This window comes from Notothenia coriiceps, unplaced genomic scaffold (assembly GCF_000735185.1).
Source record: "Notothenia coriiceps isolate Sejong01 unplaced genomic scaffold, NC01 NC01_scaffold00028799, whole genome shotgun sequence".
Taxonomy (NCBI): Eukaryota; Metazoa; Chordata; class Actinopteri; order Perciformes; family Nototheniidae; genus Notothenia; species Notothenia coriiceps.
This window is the reverse complement of record NW_011361500.1, coordinates 335,645-357,983: the sequence shown is the minus strand read 5'-3', so window position 1 is coordinate 357,983 and position 22,339 is coordinate 335,645. Positions and strand designations below refer to the sequence as shown.

Below are 22,339 nucleotides of genomic sequence, written 5' to 3'. Positions count from 1 at the left end.
CCCGGTCTGCATGTTGTTTCTCTTTCAGAAACACAGAGGACTGTTTGTATGATGCGATCACAGACACGCTGCAAACGGTGTCCGCCAAAAGTCGAGTCCAGTGTCTATGTAATGTCATTTGTATTTGTTATAGTTTGGGAAGATTGAAAATCGGTAGGGAAAGCCAGCTAAGTCGGTAGGTCGGTATAGGAACATGTCAAAAGCGGTAGACTACCGCCCAAATCGTTAGGGTTGGCAGGTAGTGGTTTAATATTGTAAAGATAATAGCATGACTTGGTTATGACAGTTAACATTATCTGACATTTTAGAAAGGAAGCTAATTCAACTATTATCTTAACTAGTATTTAGTGATAACAATAACTTCATACCATAACATTAGAGAGGAATTGTACTTTGGGACGGTGAGGTAAGATGACCATATTTCTGTAATGAACAAATAGAGAAAGGTTCAGTTTGGCAGGCCTATGGGTGTGCTCATTTGAATGATTAATTTAGTCAAAGTAGGGGAATGTGGGACAATGTATTTTGGTATTTTATCAAATTGCATAAGTGTTTGTTTTAGCAACTTTCAAAAGTATGTTTGCCCCACTATTGCTCACTTCTCTATTTCCCTGTTGTAGAAATCTAGCCTGCCCATTTTTCATTGGACATGTTGCCTTGGTAAACACAGATGCAGGAAATAATATTTATTAAGGGTGCAATACATGTAATAGTGTCAATACCTGCTGGCATGGTAAACCACTAGTGTGACCATTAGCTGCAGGCACTTAGTAATACCCTTTGTTTGCCTTTTCTGTTGGAACAAATACAACATTACAATCTGATCATGACTTGTCAACATTGAGATATCTTTATCCTCAAGATACCAACATTTCTCTCTTAAACTGGAGCTAGTCTCACCTTGTCTAACATATTTAATACGGCTTGAAACAAATCAGAACTGAATGTCTAATGTTTTTATTCCTCATGCAACCTCTTTGGCATATGGAACTTAAGTACATTTCATTGCAGGTCTACATTTGTTCCAGTAAGCTACTTTTGGAAATGAACACCGTCATTTATTCAGCCATAATAGGCCTATTTACCAAAGTAACCAGATATTTTGGTCAACGTGACTAAACCTGAGACCTTTCCATTTTTAAAATGGCCCGAGTAATCAGAGCAGGCATTTACTAAGAAAGAGCTCTGTTGTTCTAAAGCAGGATTGTCAGTGCCTTGAAAATGAAAGCTAATTCTGTTAATTTTTTATATTTAATTTCCAAATCACTATCATTTACTGTATTAATTTGAGCCTTTTCCATATATGATTGTATATGTTAATTGGATGGATGGATGGATATATATATATATGTTAATTATCATTTGATCCATTACTGAGAATAATTAACTCAAATAAGAAACAGAGAGCTGGGGTCTTTAACCATTAGCCAGCTAGTGCATGTCAATGTGATGCATGATTGGTTTTATGAAAAGTTAATGATGTCTAACTAGTGCAGACTTCTGTCCATGACCCTGGCTTGTAGATTGAGAAATGGGTTTGGTTAATATTATAGGCAATAAATCTTACTTTTCCCACTACCATTTATTTCTTCAAATTATATTCCTTGCTTCCAAAGCTGCAGAATGAGTTAAGTCTGGAGACTGTGGCTTTGTTTCCACTCAAGACTATCTGCAGACATCTGATCAGCAGGGCAAGCAGCGAGACCCCTCACCCCTCTGCTAGAGAAAGACTTTATTTCTGCTGGTTCATTTACCCAAGGGGTCTTTGCTGTCGGGGCAAAAGGAAGAGTGCATGTTGTGTGTGTAGAACAAGTTGGTCCCCCATAGTGTGTTTTGAACTCCAGAATCTAAAATAAAACATTTTAACCCCCCTCCCGTCAGCTAGCTACTTCCAGCTATTGTTCATCAGGAGACGTTTCTGCTGCCCTCTTGGTCCAGTAGGAATGTCTCCTTTACTGAAGACATTTGTTCTAGACAATTCAGCTCCTTGTAAACTTCACACCTTCCTTTTGTATTTTGTGAGCTATCATTCTATGGTTTGCATTTAGTGAGCTTGTTTAATCTATATCATAATGTGTCACCATTCAGATTTGTAGATATTTTCTTAAGACTATTCATAATTAAGTTTATGTACCTCCTTTTATTTATATATGTTACTTTCTATATTTATCTGTACTTGTTTCTGTCCTTGCACTGCTGCAACCGCCTTTCTTGTCATTGTTAAGAGGCAATTCCGAAGTCCACAAGGCTGTGACATTGATGGTCCAGTGTCAAAACAAAGTCCTACACTTCCTAAATTCTCACGTTTTGGATTAAATTATGCAGAAGAGAGCTAGCTTTTTTGTACCCTTTTTCCAGCCACCCTTATAAGAACAATTATTTTTAAATTTCCTCAAGTGATTTGACGCAAAAGCAAACATTTGAATGCTTAATTTGTGACTCTTTTGTCTCAGAATCTCATCAAGCTAAATGACTCCAACCCGGGATGTTTTAAATTGTTTCCCATGTATTCATGTGTCATTTCACTCCTTTCCTGCTACAGGAATGGGAGAGTGATGCTCGACATTTCACCACTTGTGCTGTGCATCACCCACCACAACCCCACCCAAGATCCAGTCCCCAAATTGTTGGCTGTTGAGTCCTGACATGGGCGGAAAGGTGAGGGCAGGATGTTCTTACAGTATTTACAATGCCGCGGCAGCAGAGTAATTGTTGTAGTGATAAAAGAAAACAGTCTGCGGCACATCCACACACTGCAGGGTACTGCTGGACAAAAGAGGCTTATTTACATTGATATAAAAAGCAGCATATCCTGTTTCTGTAGTTAAAAATACATCCAGCAAATATTTATTTTAAACACCTTGTTTTATCTCATACCACAGATTGTTTAAATGTTACTCCATTTCCTCTTGAGACAAGATTACTGCTGTAACCTTTAACCTCAGCACACAGAGGGTTGATGTTGTCAAAGGTAGCTTTACAAACAAAGGTCAGTGAAACATTTAGTTTAATTATCTACTTCAACTAACTAACTGTCATTTCGAAACAAGTCTGACAACAGATCAATAAGGTGAAATTGATATTCATGCAATCACAATTGAAACAATGTTGTAATAAATCCCATTGAGGTTCATTTTGGAGTGGAGTCTTCTACTATGAAAAGATATATTCACTTTCATTTTAATTTTTACATATTTGTTATGGTTTTAATATTACATAGTTATCCATCATGTAGGCTATAGGTCTGCCACGTTGTGTTGCAGGATTGCTATAGATAATCGTTACTTCTCATGAACTGATCTCCTTCTCAGTAGCCTGAAGAAGGGAGTTTGTCCCCCCCAAATGTGTGACGTTGCGTCCTTCCTCTGTGTCTCCATAAAACGTGCCTCACGCATGGACTGCAAGTGGTGCACGGAGGCGAGAGGGAGGAGAACTTGTCTGAGGCGCGAGAGAGGCAGGAGCTGATTGATTTGGTTGTGTGGGCTCTATCAGACAGCAGTAACAAGCAGATAAACCACTCACTCGACTTTTATTTTTCAACAAACATTGAATTACATCAATTTAACTTTTGGGGGAATTCGAGAGCACCTGCACGGAGCATCCAGCGGTTCCTCCGTCTCCTCTCTGCCGGGTCTGGAGTCCCCAGCTGCGCAGGAGAGCTCCCCTGCGAACCGCGTCATGGGATACAGCTGAACCACCGCCGCTTTTCGCGTGTACACCTGAAGCTTTTTGTGGATTTAAAAAACGTTTAAGAAAAAGAAAAACAGACTCGTTTATTTACTCGCTTTAAGAAAAACTTCATTCAGTCGGGATTATAAGCCTTTGCCACGGACTCTTATCACTTTATTTCTAACGCACGGTTGGGGTTTGGTGGAGAGTTGCAGGATGGGCTCATCCAACTGCTTCAGATGGGCCGTTGTCATCTTGTGTTGTTCATCACTCACACATGGTAAGATGTCATTCATACTTATAGAGATTTGTTATGTATGTTTATATTGTTTTATACAAGAGATAACAGCGCTGTTTGATTCGTTTCAATGAATGGCATAATATTTGACACTGTCAGTCATTTGGAGGAAAAATAAAGAGAGTGGCTTATTTTTATTTATCTTAATAATTGTCTTAATACATTTAACTGAGCTCTTGAGTTCAATTATCTGTCGTTTTTTTTCGATTCTAACATTTGATCAATATGTTTTATTGTTTATGGATGTATACGTAAAATACTACAATTGTCATGTAAGGAACATTACATGACCACTGTTAATGCTGTTAATAGACGAAGCTGCAGTCCTCAAACACACCGCTAGAGGTAGTCTCAGCCCATTGTGACAGGAGCATTTCAAATGAAATAAAAATGTGTTGATGTGACAGGTAATTGGTGGCCTGATTTTTACATTTTTATATTAGACTGGTTTAATTTTGACATTTGGTTTTGTTGTTTTGATTTTTTTCTCAGATATTCTGAGTCAGCCTTTTGTTCAATATTATGAAAAACGTTTTTCCATCAATTGTTATCTGTGAGTGAACAGGATTAAACATTTTGGGAGGAATGTGCCTGTTTCTTCAGACATTATAATCAGCTTCATTGTCTGTATTGTCACTCCACAAAAACAAGGTGGATGTTCCTCCACCTTGTGGCAGGTTGAGTGTGCCACTGAGATAGCCTTCCTCACCATTCCCAAATAAACAGCCCATCCAAACAAAGGAAATTCCATTCACCTAAACCCCCCCCCCCCTACCCCCCAGACACTTTTAGCCTATGAATCTTTGTCCGAGATGTTTCCTTCACTGTCCACTCACAAAGCGTGGGAAAGACACAAGGAGGAAGCGGATGTAGGGGCAAAAGGCAGCCTTGAATTGTTCTGGCTCGTAAAGGTAACGGAAATGTGACACGCTACCTGAGCAAAGATTTCTTCCCGGTACTCCTTGTGCCCATATTGAGCTATGTAAAAATGCATGCAGAAGACAATGGCAGGGTGGAAAGGAAAGTGTTGTTTGTGCAGAAGATCTACTGACTGGAAGAGCCATTAGTTATTGATGGGGCATCACCTTTTTTATTTTCATGTTGGGCTGTGTATCAGTCAAAGTTGTCAAATAAAGCACAGGGCTGAGCAGAAGCACAGAAATCATGGTTAACCACCAAAATTAGATGTAATGTTGCAGCCTGTCACAGTGGCAGAAAGTCATTATATTACAGATATTGACCATTCTACTAAGAAACATTTTACCAACCCTTATATATTTTAAAACTGTAATTATATGATGTTAGTTGATGTGTTTTATAGAAATCGGTAACACTCTGTTTTAAAGATGGTCTGCCCTATGGTGTTTTGCTAGTATTTCACTTGTTGCTGTTTCTTTTTGAAAAGTGACCACAGGTCAAGTGTTTTGTTTCGTGACCTTTTGACACCCTTTTAAATGAAGCATAACGGCTCAGACTGAGAGAGATACACTTTACTGCTCTCTACGACATGATTATTGCCTTTCAGATTTATTTTAGTTTGTCTCTCTAATGGTCAGTCTCTCTTGGCTGTGTGCGTATCATTTGTTGTGTGATGCATTACTATTGATTCAGTGAACTGTGTCTGTGTCCTTTTAGTTTCCGTCAATTATTTATTGTGTTGTAGTGGTGAATTTTTCAGCCACATTTTAAATTTAAACCTGAAAGCGTGCTTGTCCATGAGTCCACATTAGTCAACCCTTTTTCTTTTGTGTTTTGAAGCCGAATTAGGTGATGTTGTGTCTATTTTTTCCCCCGAGTAATTTGTTTCTTTCCTGCTCGGACACTTGAGATGGAGTGAAAAATGAGAGTGACGAGAGGTCAACCAAGTGCGGTGGGAACTCATTGCTCACTGGCGGTATGTCTGGGTTCATGGAGATAGCGTAAGAAAAACAACCGTACACACTCACACTCACCTGGATTTACCAGCAGAGCAGAAAAGGCCATTCCCTTACAGAGGGATATAACTTAACAAATTGCTTTGCGTGGCTGTTCTTATAGGATAATTGCCGCATCTGGTCCATACCAGGCATATCCATCCTGAGCCAGCAATATATTTTCTTTGAATCCGGCATGAGATTTCAATTTCAAGGAGCTTCTCTCTGCCTACAAGTCTTAATCATGCGTTATGGAACAGGATTCCTCTGGGTTAACAATTTTGGACTCTCATGCAGGCGATTCCTGTTTGTTGGCTCAACTCAACTTTATATAACCTAGAATGGCCACCCAACATGGCCAGATGTTCCTTTATTTTGCTTTTTTAAGAGGAGTCTGGGGCACTAATGCCTCCAAATCTCCAATGGCTAATATACGGCTAATAAAAAAGGACTCTCCCAAACTGTTGTCTTAACCTTGCAGTAAGCAAAGTGGTGGGGTTTACGAAGGCGGTGTGTGAGAGACACTCCAACACACAGCCAGAGCAGTGCTAGCTTCTCCTTATTCTGGCAGGTGATCCTTAGTCCTGTCAAGTTTTTAACTTTGTGTCGTAAAATGTTGTTTGTCTTGAAAATATTATTGTCTCTTATTGTCTTAATCTTATCGTGTATTGGCTCTCTCTGCATTTATTTGTCTGCTTTTATTTACTGTGTCTATTTCTGTGGCTGCAGTGAGAGATGCCAATGAAATTCCGGTATACCGATGTATGAAAATAAGATATTCTGATTCAGACCAGTTTCTTAACAGGTGGTGGAGTTGTTGCATATCTCCATTTAAACCATTACCCTTGAACTATTGAGAGATTATTGGATCATTGGTTTCCAATTCCTATGATCTAAAGGCTAACAGATTGCGTGCTATCCATTTGCTATTTGCTATAGGACAGGAAGCTCACCTTGACACAGATTGGCCACTCTTCACTACTATTTTGCTCCTACAGTATCGCCATGGACACAATACAACCAACATGACTCACCAAGAGTGACCCTGCACTCTTTTGTTAAATTGTAATTCGTTCTCCACCCTTTCTATGCCTTTTGTTGTCACCGAGTGCAAGGAATACATCGGCAAGGTTAAACCTGGGAATCATCATGCTGTATTGTTACTTTTGCCTTGAACATGCCCAAAAAAGATCTTCTCTTTAGAGACTTGTGCTGTTTAACAACGGCACAGGAAGTACAGATTAAGTGTACTCTGCTACAAAAAAGGGAATTTGCACAGTATGGAGAATAATGTTCCCTATTCTCTATTTCAGTGACAGTACAGTCATCTCGTACAGTAATAATGGTTTTTATTACCCAACATCAGGCATGTGATTTTGTTGGCATGCAACAACAGCAAGGATTATGTCATATTGCCAACAGTTACTCCAGATCACACTGTCCTTTCTTTTTGTATTTATTTATTGCAGTTTTTGTAATGTTTTTATTTCACTGAGTTTTAGTATCCTCAACCTTTAGTTCAATAAAGTTGTCGTAATAGTAACTCTGTGCATTTATTGGATTAAAGTACTAAAACAATTGGATGTTAGTTTTCCAAATATTGTTAGAAGTTAATACCAATAAGAAGTTACATATAGCTTATTCCCACTGGTTGACTGTGACTGTAATTGATAAAAAGGACCTTTAATATGAAGTGGACAAAGCTTTTTTGCAGGTCTCACCTTGGACATACACGTAGATCGAGTTTTGGTACGTCCACAAGGCAGCGTACGTTGAAGCTTGCCGGTGGGCGTGCCTGGCGTGCGACCAACAACCAATCACATTGATCTCCCTCCAAGCACGCGGTTTGATTGGCTAGAGTTTGTACTGGCATATGATTTGATTGGCTGGCGCTTTCGTCGACGCTTGAAAAGTTGAACTTTTCTCAACTTTTGAAGCGAGCAACGGAGGCAAAGCGACGAGACGGAACCACAATGCAGTTCGGCAAAGCGTGACGTCACCCCATTCAAAGTTATGGGAAGCGTCTCCGTTGAAGCACGCAACGCTGCCGTGTGGACAGGCCGTAACAGCTATCAAGTGCACCTCACTTTGTTCATCTTACCATAATTGTGTTCAAAATCAAAACGTCACCATACTGAATCATAATACACCAAAATCAAGCTTTTTTGTAATTATGCATTTTTTTAAAGTTGTCCTAACCCTACAAACGTAATGAAAGGTAAACAATGAGGAAAGTCTGGAGTTTGCAATGATGAACCCCTAGCTTAGATTGAATGAAAACACTTTTTTTCAATGTCTTTTCATTGTTATGATGCTTTCAGACTAAACATTTAAATGGTGTTTTTCAGGGCAACAAATATTTCAGAACATTTTGGAGTGCTGCAATCCAATACTGTTTGAATTGTTTCTATATTTCCTGACTGGTAGTGAACCCACCACAAGTGTTTTCCAAACACTGTGTCCTGTGCCACTTCCTCTCAATGCCAAGTGAGGACAAGGACGTATACATGTGATCCTGTTCTAATCTGAGTTAACCTAGCCCCGTCTCAATAATCACTTTGATGCTGCGTGACTGGCAAACGACCCCATCATCAGTTGAGACTGGCCCCCCTTTCTCTCTCCCTCAATCTGTTTGTTCCATGCCTGTCCTCTTCTTAATGGCTCTTAATGAGAACCAGCTTCGGGGCTCTTTGAACAACACAGTAAGCACAATTTCTGGCATTTTTCAGGCTGGAGGAATGCAGCACACAGCTGGTGGGGGGGGGGGTTAGGGTTGTCAGGACGCTTGCTGAGGTCAGCATTGGGCAAGCAATGGGGCAGGTTGGAGATTTGAGGGTGTTAATGTAGAGGGACAACCGCAGGATACCTTTTTAACTCTTTCAATGGGGCCCCTGCTGATTCATCCATCTGTAGTTTGTTACTGAGGAGAATCGGGGAAATATTGGCCATTTTAAGAGATCAGCTACCTGACAGTGCAATTCAAGGTTAAGACGATGTTTTCAGTTGCTGTTATTGTTGTTGTGTGTTCAAGCAGATGTCAGCATTCCTACATGTGTGGATCTTTTTTACATCACAAGTCAAACAACTGACTTGTTGAACGTGCAGAAATTAGTGTTGCAGACAGCACATGATACATTGTGCTTTTTGTATTACTATTTGTGTTTGATTTACTCTTTGCAAAGTTCTCAATTCCAGCATTTCAATTACATGACTTGCTGCCAATTTGCCGATGTGAGGCAATAACACTGCAGTTAAAATAATTCTCAAGGACATTCATGCTTCATTTCTCGGTAAAAGAATAAAAGATAAGTATTAACTTGTGAATTTGCTGATTCTGGGATTGTTTATAAGGTCAGGAACTTTGATTTGTATGAATCTAATACACATCTGAAAACACGTGTTATCACAGCATGAAACAGTATGAGCAACACCCCTTCCCCTCTGTATAACCTTGGACAATAAAACAATGATGTTCAAATATTTTAGAGGAAGTCAATATTGAGTGCCACTGCCAACACTGGCACCGCCGGCTTGTTCTTAACACAACAGCTGTTCTGAATAAATGAGAATGACTGTGCGCGCATTCCTAAATGCAGGTGTGCTTGTGTATGTGTGTGTGGTTTCCCAGTTTCGTGTGCATATGCCATGTTTGATGCCTAACAGTAAGCTGTTGTGCAACTCTATTGTCTTTCTTGATTCTGTGCAACAAATAAAGGTTTCCCAAAAGGCCGTCACATTGGGACATTGGGAGGGTCGACTTGGTAAACTTGTTTTCCGACCACATTGACAAGCTGTTTAGGGAGCTTGGTGAAAAGAAGGAAATCACATATGGAACTGTGACAGCTCCTGGACAGCAGTGAAGTTTCCTATGTTGATCTCTGTTAGAGAGAGCTGGCTAGGGGCCACCTTTAAAATCAAACATTTCAACCTTGGATTTTCCCTTGTGATAATGTGATAATAGCTTTAAAGTGCAAGGTCGTTGATGAATAAAAAAAAGAATTGTTCCTTAGGGAGGAAGGGTGCAACCACTAGAGCAGAGTGAGCGGTTAATTAGAGGAAACGCATGCCGAGTCACACATCAGGATCTGAGCTGCTCCCAATACCCTCCCCTGTCTCCCTCTTTTCCACCTTTTTTCTTTCTTTCTTACTGTCTGCTCATCCCAGACTGCCTTTTATTCATTACCCTGCGATCCCTGCCTTGTAAACATCCCCAGAGCTCTCACAGCGGACCATCACCATTTGCACAAGATCCATGCACATTTCCTATTGTGTTTTTCATTTCGTTTTTGTTTGTGTTTGTGTTCAACAGGACATTTGGAGAGAGAGCACTCACCTATGATTCTGCCCTCTGAAAACCCCCTCATTCTTCATAAGGATGGTTTGTTACATCTCACATGCAGGTATGCCACACACCAATTGATGTCAATGCCAAGTGAATCAAAACAGCATTTAAATCAATGGTAAATATAGCTTTTACCTTGTAGTGTAACGTAACTTAGTATTTGTATTTATTTATAGAAGGACCATGCATACAAAAACATTAATCTCAGCAAAGAGAAGAGATGCAATATGCCAGATTATAGCTAATAGCTAATTTCCATCTGTGGTCATCAGGCAGGTTCATAAAAATCAATAAACAAATAATAACATTGCATGATCTCTATCAGTCAAACAATTTTAAAACAAACCATTTTAGTACATGTACTTAAGAAATATATTGTAGTTTTTACTCCACAACATTCTTTTGAAAGTTGTAGTCAAGAGTTATTACTCTTATATTTTAGATGCAAAACATGATAAGCTTACAAAATAAAATTCTCACTCTTAAAATTACCCGGCATTATGTGAAATATTTGAATCAGCTCTACCTGAACCAGCTATAACATTACAATTCTCAGTACATGTTATTGCATCAGGAAGAAATCTCTTATTACATCATACAGTATTGATACAAAATGAATGGATGATTTTTCCACATTAGGTAGTATTATGTTTGATGATTTTGATAATATCATACTTTACTTATTTAAAGTGTCTCGATCTAAAGTAAAGGATCTGAGTACTTAATGCCATTACTGAATGCATCCATTGATGAGTATGTAAATTCCTGATTTGAGCTTTAGGGATAGTGGGACCATTTGTTAAGCATTTTTACAGCCTTGCATCATTCTGTAGGCCTGGGAGGAATGTTCAGGAAGTCGTGTCTATCTAATGTAATGCTTCCCTACAAGGCCATGTGCTAAAACGCCTGGCCCATACGGTACTGTGTTGTTTTTCTGTCACTGGATCAGAGCTTGAGGTTGCTTGACCCAAGATTCTGCAGTCCAACGCAGTGGTATGCAAGACATGTTTGATGTTCCTCTGGGATCCCTTTAATGACTGTTTTAAAATGGATGCTGTCTGGAAAGAATGTGTTAGCTGAGCACATCATTCAAGAGAAGCATGTTCCCATGTGAAAGTTCAAGTTACTGGATGACTCAAGATTAACTCAAAATAAACTTAAAATGAACATCAAGTCAAAAAGTCCCAATGGGAGAAGCAGCCACTGCAATCCTAAACCAAAAAGCTGACTTCATTCCCAGCTGTGACACTTTTCATAATATATCTGAATGCAGTGCTTGTTTTCTAGAGAACGAATCCGCATTAATGTAAGGTGTGAAATCCCCAAATAACATATTAGATGGTACATTTATTTTGCAGAAAAAAGGGTGAGAATACCTTTTTTCTTTTCACAAATCATCCTCAGTGTTCAAACTGTAAGTCAACTGAGGACTATTTGTTCTTATTGTTCATCTAATTCTGTCTCTCTGTGTCTTCTTCAGAGGCCATGGCCCACTGCAGTGGAAACTTGTTGACTCCAATCGATCGCTCTCATCCGAGGAGGTGAAGGTGGAGTCGTGTGATTCCCGACATCACTCTCACTCACACTGCAGCAAACTGACCATCACAAGTTTAGTAGCTAATGACACAGGAAGGTACAACTGTGAATACTCCAAAAATGGTTCAGCCCACTTCACCTCGATCTACGTGTATGTCCAAGGTGAGACCTGCAAAAACGCTTTGTCCACTTCATATTAAAGGTCCTTTTTATCAATTACAGTCACAGTCAACCAGTGGGAATAAGGGAGCAGGAACATGTGGAGCTCTGAATATAAGTCATTTTCCAGCATGAGAATAACAAAGTCATGTTTAGAAATGAAAGAATTGGTATATACATTAAAACACAGATAAGACACACACTTCTTTCCTTTTTGAATTGAGTTGTTTTCCTTCCATCTAGGAATGACGGGGTTTGTTTTTGTGAAAGTCAAGACTCCTGATAAAAGAGGTTTTCACAGGGTGATTATCATCTGTTGATGCCAGTGGAGTGGTGCGGTGTTGAACTGAAACAGTGGCACATGAGGAAATAGCTAATGAGCCAATCTGATATTTCCTGAAACATACAAGAGCTCGGAGAAAACCCACACTGAATTAGTCAGCGAGAACAGAAGAAATAGCGAAAGAATGTAAAAAAAAAAAAAGGAAGGAAGTCTCAAAGAAGATGCAAGGAAAGAAAAAAGATTGTGTTTGGCAATTGTATGACTGTATAGTGATTTAATGCAGAAAACTGGTTTTAGTCTTTATGCGAAGACCCAAGAGAGAGAGGAAGTTGTTTCTTTGGTACTATAGGGTTTCTTCTGAAAGTGGAGGGTTGAGCGTGATTGCACGGGAAGCCCTGGTCATTGACTGTGATTTCCTGCTCTGGCTACTGTTCTCCAAAGTCTCCCCTAAAGCGTCACATGGCACCAGTTACAGCTACAGTGCCATTTAAATGAGGATTGTGCTGACATCTTAAGGAGAGCTGTTCTGGAGGGCTTTTTAGACACTAAAACTGTTGGTATGAAGGCATTCAATATAGTGCAATCATAACATTAGTCTAAGGATCTGAAATATTTGTAGCCAATTTAGGCTGAACTAAATACTGGATACACTTTGTTACCTCTCTTTGAATGTGGTTCCCAGTTATTCCCTAGTTGGCCTGCTGTGCCTGTGTTTAGTCTAGCCCTTTCATTTCAAAGGCGTTCAGCTGTTTATTGCATAATTTCCCTGCTTACGTGTTAAATAATAGTTCCTTTATCAAACCACTACTGCTTGACCTCACACCAATCCCAGACTATCTGTGTGGTCTTGAAGTTCCCACAGCGGGCCTGTGATGGCTGGCTGTACAACAGGAACACCACTAGACTGATTACCTCTATCTGTGCTCTGCTGCCTTATCCGGTTAGAAAGAGCTGATGCGAGACTTGATTTCTTTGTTGGATGCCCTGACAATGCCATGATTTCATTGCAATGCTAAATTCAGCTCTAGCATAACAGGTTTTTTCAGAGTTCAGAATTTGCTGAAAAACATGATTATACCAAAAGACAAATATAACAGTTCTCACTTTTTTTGGGGCATATTTTTGTTCCTCAGATCCTGAGCAACCATTTGTGGACCCTCATCCCTTAAGACCTATTATCTTAGAAAGCTACAGGCACGAGACCAGCCTCATACTCCCCTGCAGGACCACCTATCCCGATATTGAAGTAACACTCACAGGGGTAAGGCTTCACAAAGACATTCATTTCACAGCTTCTGCTCATGACTGCTGCAGGTTAAGTTGTTTTACTGTGCTGTATGTATTCAAACACTCTCTATGTGTTCCTTAGACCTTGTTGGACTTTGTAGTAAATCGCACAGTACATCATCTGACAAAGCAAAATTGCTATAAATACCACAGCAAGGTATCCTTGCTTCTTATCCTTGGAAAACAAATGTGTTCCCACTCTGTGCTTAAGGCGTCTCATAGGTTCTCACACCCTGTGTGTGTTAAATCACTCTTGCACACAGAAACAGACAAGGGACAGTGGCTTGTCTGAGGAAAGCTCAAGGGCGGCGAAAGGAGTCTATCGGTCTGCTTCCTTTAAAAGCAGGAAGGTGCTCCAAGAGTGCTTTTCTCAGAATAGACCCTTAGACTAAATTTAGTCCTCAGGAAATGCAGTAGAATAGCAGTAAACACGGTGTCAAGCACAGGAGACAACAGGTAACTCATCATGAGGATGGCAACCCTTAATACCAGAGAGAATTGAAGGGTGCTTCCTCAGTGATGTTGTTGGCTCAATGCTTATCATCTTTCTGTCAAACTTAAAGGAATACTCTTCCCACAAAAGGACATTTCTACCTTATGTTGCCTAGTATCATTGAGGGGATATCTTACATGTCTCCTAGGTGAATCAACAATCCAAAAACGGAAAGCCAATTGAAGTAATTGTTCATCCAAGGCTGACTGATTATTTATATACAATAATGGGACATAGTGCCTGCCCTACCATAGACAAACACATCTGACTCAGATGGCACAGATAGTGATGGCACGACCTTCCTGCTTTTGGTAAATCTATGGCACTCGTCCTTCCAGCTCCCTTTCCTTCCTTCCTTCCCTTCCCTTGCCTCCTCTCTCAGCCCAATATCTGGCATGAGAACAAACAGCAGCAGGCACGCACATCCTTTATCCGGGTCCACGATGTTTGTGTTCCATTGCATAAGTGATTGCAGAGGTTCCACTCCACAACGCAATAAAACCTAATTAGACCTTCCCTCTAACAGACTTCTGTCCCCAGCTGAGTCAAGTAGAGCATGAGCCACATTTTAAATTAAGTGCATTACACTAACAGTCCGTATGGCTCAGTGATTTGTAATGAATATAACAAGTGTCAAAAAATAACATATGACAAACCTCCTCTGCTCTACTCTCTGGAAAGCAGCTCGTGGCTTTACCAGAGAAGGTAGTTAAGGAACAAATATGGGATCCGAAGGTTGGATTCAAGATTCCCTACGATCCCTACAGAGAGATCAGCATGGTCTTCTGTAAAACCAAGGTCAATGGTCGTGACTTTGAGTCAAAATACTTCCCTATGAGAATAAGTGAGTCTGTTGTCTTGCTAAATGAAAAACAATACAGATTTCTCTTTATTTCTGTTTCTTGGGGATTTATTCTTATATTTGCCTCGATTTTGCAGCTCATGCCCTTCAAAATGTGAAGATCACCCCAGAGCGTGTCAAACTGTTGGTTGGAGACACCCTCATTCTCAACTGTACTGGCAAGACCACTCATAATGGAAGAATCAAATTCACGTGGGATTTCCCAAAGAGTAAAGTAAGTTCAGGATTTACCTTTGACACATTCCTATTGTATGTAAAAGGAACCCTCGCAGGTTGTAGCAGTAACGTTTATGATGCCTTCTTTATCTTCAGGAAAATAGACATGAAACACAATGGACCATGGACCGGTCTACCAAGGTGTATGTGATGAGCAGGTCTTTATTCTTGCCAAACATTACCATGGAGGATAAAGGAGTGTACCACTGCAGGGCTGAGATCAACCCTACGATTTATATGAATGTCACCGCTAAAGTCATCGTCATTGGTAAGTGTGCTTTAAATGGATTTGAAGACTTCCAGAAACGTTAAAGTTTCACAATTTACACATTCAATGATTGTCACTGTGTTGATTCTAAAACAATACCAAATATTTCTGCTTTTGGATCGCTTCCAATGTCTTTCCTTAATGTTTTGTTCCAGAGCATCCATACCTCAATATCTCCTATAAACATGAGCGGCACAGTACGATAAGGGTCAAAGAAGGCAGGAAGAAGCTTGTGTTTGATCCCAAGGTCCAAGCTCTGCCACCGCCAGACATGGCAGCATGGTAAGTAATGGTTTGCAGTCAGAATAAAAACTGCTGCTTGTGTATTGAATCCATGTGATGATTTGATATGCGGTGGCCCACCCTGAATGATAGCATCACAAGGTTTCCATGGTCATGAAAAACCTGGATGAGTCATAGATTTTCAAAATCTTTAAAAAGGACTTATGAAATAATGAAATCTTGGAAATCCGTGATGGTTGTAATGACATTAATTGGGACTGTTATGTTCTGTAGATAACCTTCAACATTTCGTAACATAACTTTAATTGTATTTCTATTGTTTTATATAATGAGGTGTATATAATCATTAAGAATACAATAATAGTACATTGCTTTGATTTCCCCTCATGCTTGAAAGTCAGTGCCAGACTCAGATAAAAAAAACGTATAGTACTATTAAAGATTAAACACGATTGCTGTTTAATAACCATAAACTAATTAACATTCAAATTAAAGTTAAGGTTCTGAATGGTGATGGTGTTTTTATTATGGGTCATGGAGAAGGCTCATGACTCCCTTTCCATTCCCTTTTTTCCAGTGATGATTATTCTTCCATGGTTGACTTAAAACTTTTCATGCATTCAAATTCTTAGGTTTAAGGATGGGGTCCCTATCAACAGGAGTTCCACCTGTTACAAGATGTCTGGCTTCACCTTGATCATCGTTAATGTGCAGCAGCAGAATGCCGGGGTCTTCACTGTCAGTCTGGGCAACCAAGCGAGGGGCTTGCACAGGAATCTGAGCTTCACACTGATAGTGGAGGGTAAGCTGTTGCTATAAACTTGATAATGACGACTGATCCTAAAGGAAAATGAAGCAGTGGCTCTGCACTGGCTGCTTTCAGTGCAGTTCACTAGACGGCAGGTAGCAGCTCTAGTATGAGAGGAATTTGGGGGCTTGTTGATTCCAGAGCTGGATTGACGTAGCAAGGGCAGCTGTTGTTGATTATTGGGGCTCTTTTGAAGGGGCTTGGCGCAGTGTGTAAATGGCCCGGGCTCTACTCTGCACTCAGACTCCAGCCGCTCCAGACCCCCCTTAGTCCCCAGCATTTATTTGCATCCTCACCATGTGTATATACAGTGCAGCTCATATCAACACCATGTTCCATACTGTATGTGTACAGCTTGAGGAAAACAAAGACTGAGCATGTCACTCTGTGTTTTGATGATTTTGTAAAGACTAATGATAACTGTTAACACTGGAGGTTATAAATGTTTTAACATGTTAGGTGGACGTCTGCTTGCTAGAGAGTGTGTACATTTCTTCAAGCTTACCATCGGGGGGCAGAGCTATTTTTATTGCATTCTTTAAACATTTTTTAGGAATCCCGATAGCGTGCCAAAAAGTGTAAAACTCAGCCCCCTCTGGCTTGTTTAACTTTATTTATGGCCCTTGACTGTCCCGCTCAACAAGACTAATTTATTGGAACAACAAAAAATGAAACACACAGAAACAAACAAAGTGAAGAGAGAGTCATGGTTTCAATTATGGAAATACTTAGGACTTTTTCATCATATGTTTAGAACTGTAGCATTGTTCCAGATTTTGTGTGTGTGTGTGTGTGTGTGTGTGTGTGTGTGTGTGTGTGTGTGTGTGTGTGTGTGTGTGTGTGTGTGTGTGTGTGTGTGTGTGTGTGTGTGTGTGTGTGTGTGTGTTTTGGTTTTGTGAGTTGCCAAACTATGTCAAAGTGTGTAGTCAGCAGTGATGGAGGAAGTATTCACATCCATCACTTAACTAAAAGTGTTTACATCACACAGTATGTAAGTATAACCAGGAAAATGTATTGAAGTAATACGCTCTCAATGGAAAAAAATACCTAACCCTAAGTAAATAAAGCTGTAAGATACATTTTAAGGAGTAACAGTACAAAGGTTCCCTATGAAATGTGTTGGAATAGAAGTAGATGTTGACAAGGAAAGGAAAGACAAGTACCCCAAAATTGTCCTAAAGTAAAATACTGGATTAAATGTATTTAGCAACATTCGTCCACTGGTAGCCTGAGTATCCTCCTGAGGTGGCACAAGGATCTTTGTCTGTTTGTTGAAGGTGCGTTCACTGACCTGGGCATGGGCCACAGGGAGGTCGTTATTTGACCTTCAGCCTTGGCCTATCCAGTCATCCTGCCATTCTTCTCCTACACAGCATCTAAAGGACAACTGGTGTCAATGGCAACTTCATGGCTATCCATCATGACTGACGGCCCCCATTATAAAGACATTATGAGATTCCACAGTGGCATGGGATAGAAGGGTTGATCTACCTTGTTGTTACCTTAACTTTCTCTCTCTATCTCATGAGTTGTTGTGTGTCTGTGTACTTATTTGTGTTTATGTGTGCTCCTCTCTTACAGTGAAGCCAATTATTTCCGAGGCCGAGCTTGCCACTGTGGACGTGCAGCCGTACATGATCGGCAGACAGCACCAGTTAACCTGCACTGCTTACGGGGTGCCGCTGCCAAACACCACATGGTTTTGGCAACCGTGTCAACTAAACACCACGCTTATAAAGTGAGTCACTATCTCGCTTTGTTCCAAGCTTTGAAGTGTTTAAAGTTGATTTTCTGTTAACTTCCTCCAATCTTGAAAAAATGTATAGCATATGAAAGGGGAAGTCTTCCTGTTTTGAAGCGCACATTTAATCAGTTATGAATGCCAAACATAATCTGATTCAAAATCAATTGCATGCTTCCTTCTACTTTAAAGCAGTCCTAGCAGAATATATATGCATTTAAATAAAAAGGATAAATTGGCATGCAGAGGAATCGGATGTGTTTGACGTTTATGTTCAGTTCACAGTGTCTCTGGATGTGAGACTTTGAGAGCATTGTGAATTTAAAGTGGCAGTGCAGTAAGGAATGTATCTTCGTCAACAGATCTCTTATACCGTTTGTAGGTTCTTTATCTGTTATTTGTCAATCTAGTATATATAGTATAAATACTGAGTCATGTTAAGCACAGCATTTGCTCAAATTGCAAAGCCGTGTTGGAGGAAATAATCATAGGTACATTAGCTAATGGAGTTGTATTCACAAACTCACAGACTAACAGCATAACAGACTTAACAGAAAGTTATCGAAGCGTCCAGAGCCACCGGCCCAGCCCGGGGAACCCACTCTGAACAGATCTGCATTGACTGGATTGTCTCTGGCCCGGAAAATGACACATTAATCAAAGAAACGCAGCCCTCGAGAGCTGCCCTCTGGTTTGTGGTCAGTGGTTCTGTAGGTTGAAGGGGAAACTCGGGGAGATAAATTAATCTCAGGTCCCAGAGCTGTTTCACAGCTCAACAGAACTGAGTGTATGAGTGACTGCACGAATCCCGGCCTGGTAGTGAACCCACAAACAAGAAGAACATTCCCTGAGATCCGGGCTCGTTGATGACACAGGAGACCTGCGAGGCGTAAGATCAGGAAAACAATGGGCCATTACCCTTGGGTTATCAGGCCTCAACACCATTAACAAAAACAACACTTTGAACCGCTGCACAAGAAAAATCCGAAGTCACGTTACACACCCGATGGTGTTAAGCCACCAGTGCCTCCATTATTTTATCTATCAAATTATCCCCAAATCCACTTGAATTCGCCAGATTACTGACTAGAATGTGACTCGAGAGCACAGACCACTGCCAAGTTCAATAGTGCATTCATTTGCTACAAAGAACATTTTATGTTTTTCATTTCTCAGAACATTCAAAAAAATCCTTTGATAGCTGTTTCCAAACTGTGTTCCATCTTGAGGGGACTGTGAATTATCCCAGCGAACCCTTTTTACTGATTACCCCGACATCACATGAATGCAGCACAAAGGTGAAAGTGAAACATAATTCCTCTATCCACCCTGTAATTCATATCCGCTCCAAAATGTAATTGGTTCTTCCTTCGCCCATACTACACCCTTCCACCAATTTATTGAAGATCTTGCCAGTCGTTTTTCCGTAATCCTGCCGACACACAGACAAACCAAGCCGAAAACATAACCTCGTTGGTGAAGATAACAATAGCAGAGCGTTAGTTGGGTCAAAGCTACTCTTTCTGCAGGCCTAAAGATAATCAGGACTGGCACTAGGAACAGTGGCAGGCAGCTAATGAGACAAAGGAACAGCTATCGCCTAGTGGGAGGCCAATTGTGCAAAATGTTTGTTTTATGCAGCCCTGACCCTGTAAAGTACCTGTCACTGTAAATCCAGCGTGTAGCCCTTCAAGATCATATCTCATCTAAATCTTTGGGAGTTTGGAGAAGAGAGAAAACTCGTAGTGTGGGCAGGGTTAAGAGATGAAGGAAGCTTCCTATTTTGGATTTGGAATGGGGCTGATAGTGTAGTGTAGAAATATGGGGGTGTCTTTATCACCAGGTTGAGGAGCTGTGCCTTGTTGATCGCCAAGGTCTTAGGATCAACCTTATCTCCTCTGGCCAGAACGTGTGGGGGGGGGGGTTTCCTGTACGAGTTGACGCATAGAACAGCCCTTCCTGTCGCTGTTGCTGTTTCCTCCTCTGCTTCTCCTCTCATCAGGATGATTGTTCCCCACCACGGGCGGTGAGGGTTTTGGGGGTGGGGGTCAAATCAATGCTTTCTGTTGGTTTTATAACCCAGACATGCTGGTCTAGACCTGGACTCTTCTCATATGTGTCTCAGTGGTGTTTTAAAACACATCAGCCTTTCAGAGTGGCTGCTTTTTCAAAAGGACAGCAAGTTGTATCCTTATAGGTTGATCTAAACAGCATTACACCAAGGTTCCCAATTCAGAAAATCTGTTGTTTTTATTCTGTTGTATTGCTAAGTTCCAACACATGTGCATCTGTCTCTACAGATACTGACAGCGTGACTACATGATCTCATTAAATACTTTATGTTCCTCAGATCCCCGGTCCACACTGATGACAGGGGGAATTACTCCCACAACTGGATTAAGAGCATAAACGTCAAGCGTGAACTGGTAAAAGGAAAAATCAAGGTATGTGGTTTAGCTTTATCTGTAGTGTTTTCACTTATTTTGAACAACTGTTGCACTTGTAGCATACTTTGTTTCCTGTTAAATGTGGTTGATAAATTGTAATGACCAACTTCACAGTACGATTTATGGATCATAAATATGCCTTACATTTTGAGAATATTTAATAGTTCAGATTCAAGTGGAAACCTTCTGTTATTGGGACTTGAAAGTAGGGCTGCTCGATTATGGCAAAAATCATAATCTCGATTATTTGGGTCAATAATTGATATCAAGATTATTAAAAACGATTATCCATTTACTTTGAAAACATCAATTTATTCTAGAATTTCTTTTTGAACAGTATGTTTTTAACAGTTGATTACCCTGAACTTTAAGTATAATTCAACTGAAAAACCAAAAAAAAAAAGTTATAATAATAATTAAAAAATAATCGTTTTATGGGGATTACGTTGTTTTCGTAATCGTTGCAAGCCATAATCGTAATTGCGATTAAAGTACGATTAACTAAGCAGCCCTACTTGAAAGTCAGAATCCCACTATTGGCAGTAATTCTTTGCATCTCTTGCCTTCTTTTTGTTGCCCACATTAGTTTGAACTTGGACCAAACCTCATTAAAAAGCCCCTAGCACTCTCTTACGAAAAAATCCAACTTGTTTTTCAGTGCTTTTCTCAATAAAGCTGGAATTATTATTAGAATAAGCAACCAGGAAAATAAGGGGTTCACACATGATGTGCTGCATCAGGAGAGGAAGACGCCATAATGATAAATACTCATCAGATTGCATCTAACAACTTGGTTAACTGCACTGGTATTTACAAAGGCCTTCCTATAACGAGCCAGATCTCTACCAGACTGGTCCTGTCATTTGAAATGTTGCACCCATAACTAAGAGACACAGTTCATTTCCCTCTACTGGAGGGAAACACACCCTCATTTTCACAGTTTCTTTAGATGAATAAGGCCTGTAAATGAAGCAGCTGCAGATTCAACCTGGGTCCTGCCAAATAAACATATTTTATTCTGACATCAGTTAATCTTTTGGCTGTCGAGACTCATGAAGCTAAGCCTTATAAACAGTAGAAAAGCTATATGGCTCAAGCCATGCGTGTGCCAAGAGCTGAGTACAGACTTTTATAGATTCTACCCTACACCATTACCTACGAACATGGCACTGTGCTTTTGTTAGTGAGCATATACTACTGTTATTTTACATCATGTAATTTGAGAGGCAACATTTGGAAACAATACATTTAAGCAGATAGAATAGTTTTTCACACATATTAATTTAAGCATATTTGATTGTTTTACACTGCAAAATATTGTTTTCCCCGACATCAACACTTAAGTATCATTAAGGGATCTATTAGTATGCCAGCTTTCCTTCGAAAACATCTTACACATGTTGCCATGCAAACCAAAACATGCCGCTCAATGTGGAAACTATATACATTGCTGCAAATATCCTGTGGGAGCCTGTTACTAAAACTGTTCTCCCCGAACATAATTAAGAGCAGGCCTACGCTGCCTTTGTGAGAGTTTGTCTATAGGATTAGGTAAAAGACACCCATTACAGCAAGCTGGGTCAAATTAGGGCACAGGTTCAACGGCATGAAGGTTTTCAGATGGAGAAAAGATAAGTGATCATTTTCAATTCTTAAATACTAGAGCATTTCTGAAAGGATTCAGAAACATGAGCACATGTATAGATATATATGCAATTAGATAGCAATATGTTCTTTTATTTTTCATATCTCGAATATATAAAATAACTACGGT

At 40.1% G+C, this 22,339-nt stretch overlaps 1 protein-coding gene across 1 annotated transcript; it reads left to right on the top strand.

Moving 5' to 3' along the window:
• Nucleotides 1–3,423: 3,423 nt before the first annotated feature.
• On the top strand, nucleotides 3,424–21,156 carry LOC104958418 (vascular endothelial growth factor receptor kdr-like). Its single transcript, XM_010786157.1, has 12 exons — nucleotides 3,424–3,949; nucleotides 10,190–10,280; nucleotides 11,703–11,920; nucleotides 13,334–13,461; nucleotides 14,662–14,824; nucleotides 14,920–15,056; nucleotides 15,155–15,326; nucleotides 15,482–15,608; nucleotides 16,202–16,371; nucleotides 17,959–18,115; nucleotides 20,469–20,569; nucleotides 21,152–21,156. Exons 1-12 carry the CDS (start codon nucleotides 3,886–3,888, stop codon nucleotides 21,154–21,156), a joined length of 1,533 nt encoding a protein of 510 aa, XP_010784459.1. The 5' UTR covers nucleotides 3,424–3,885.
• Nucleotides 21,157–22,339: the final 1,183 nt, after the last annotated feature.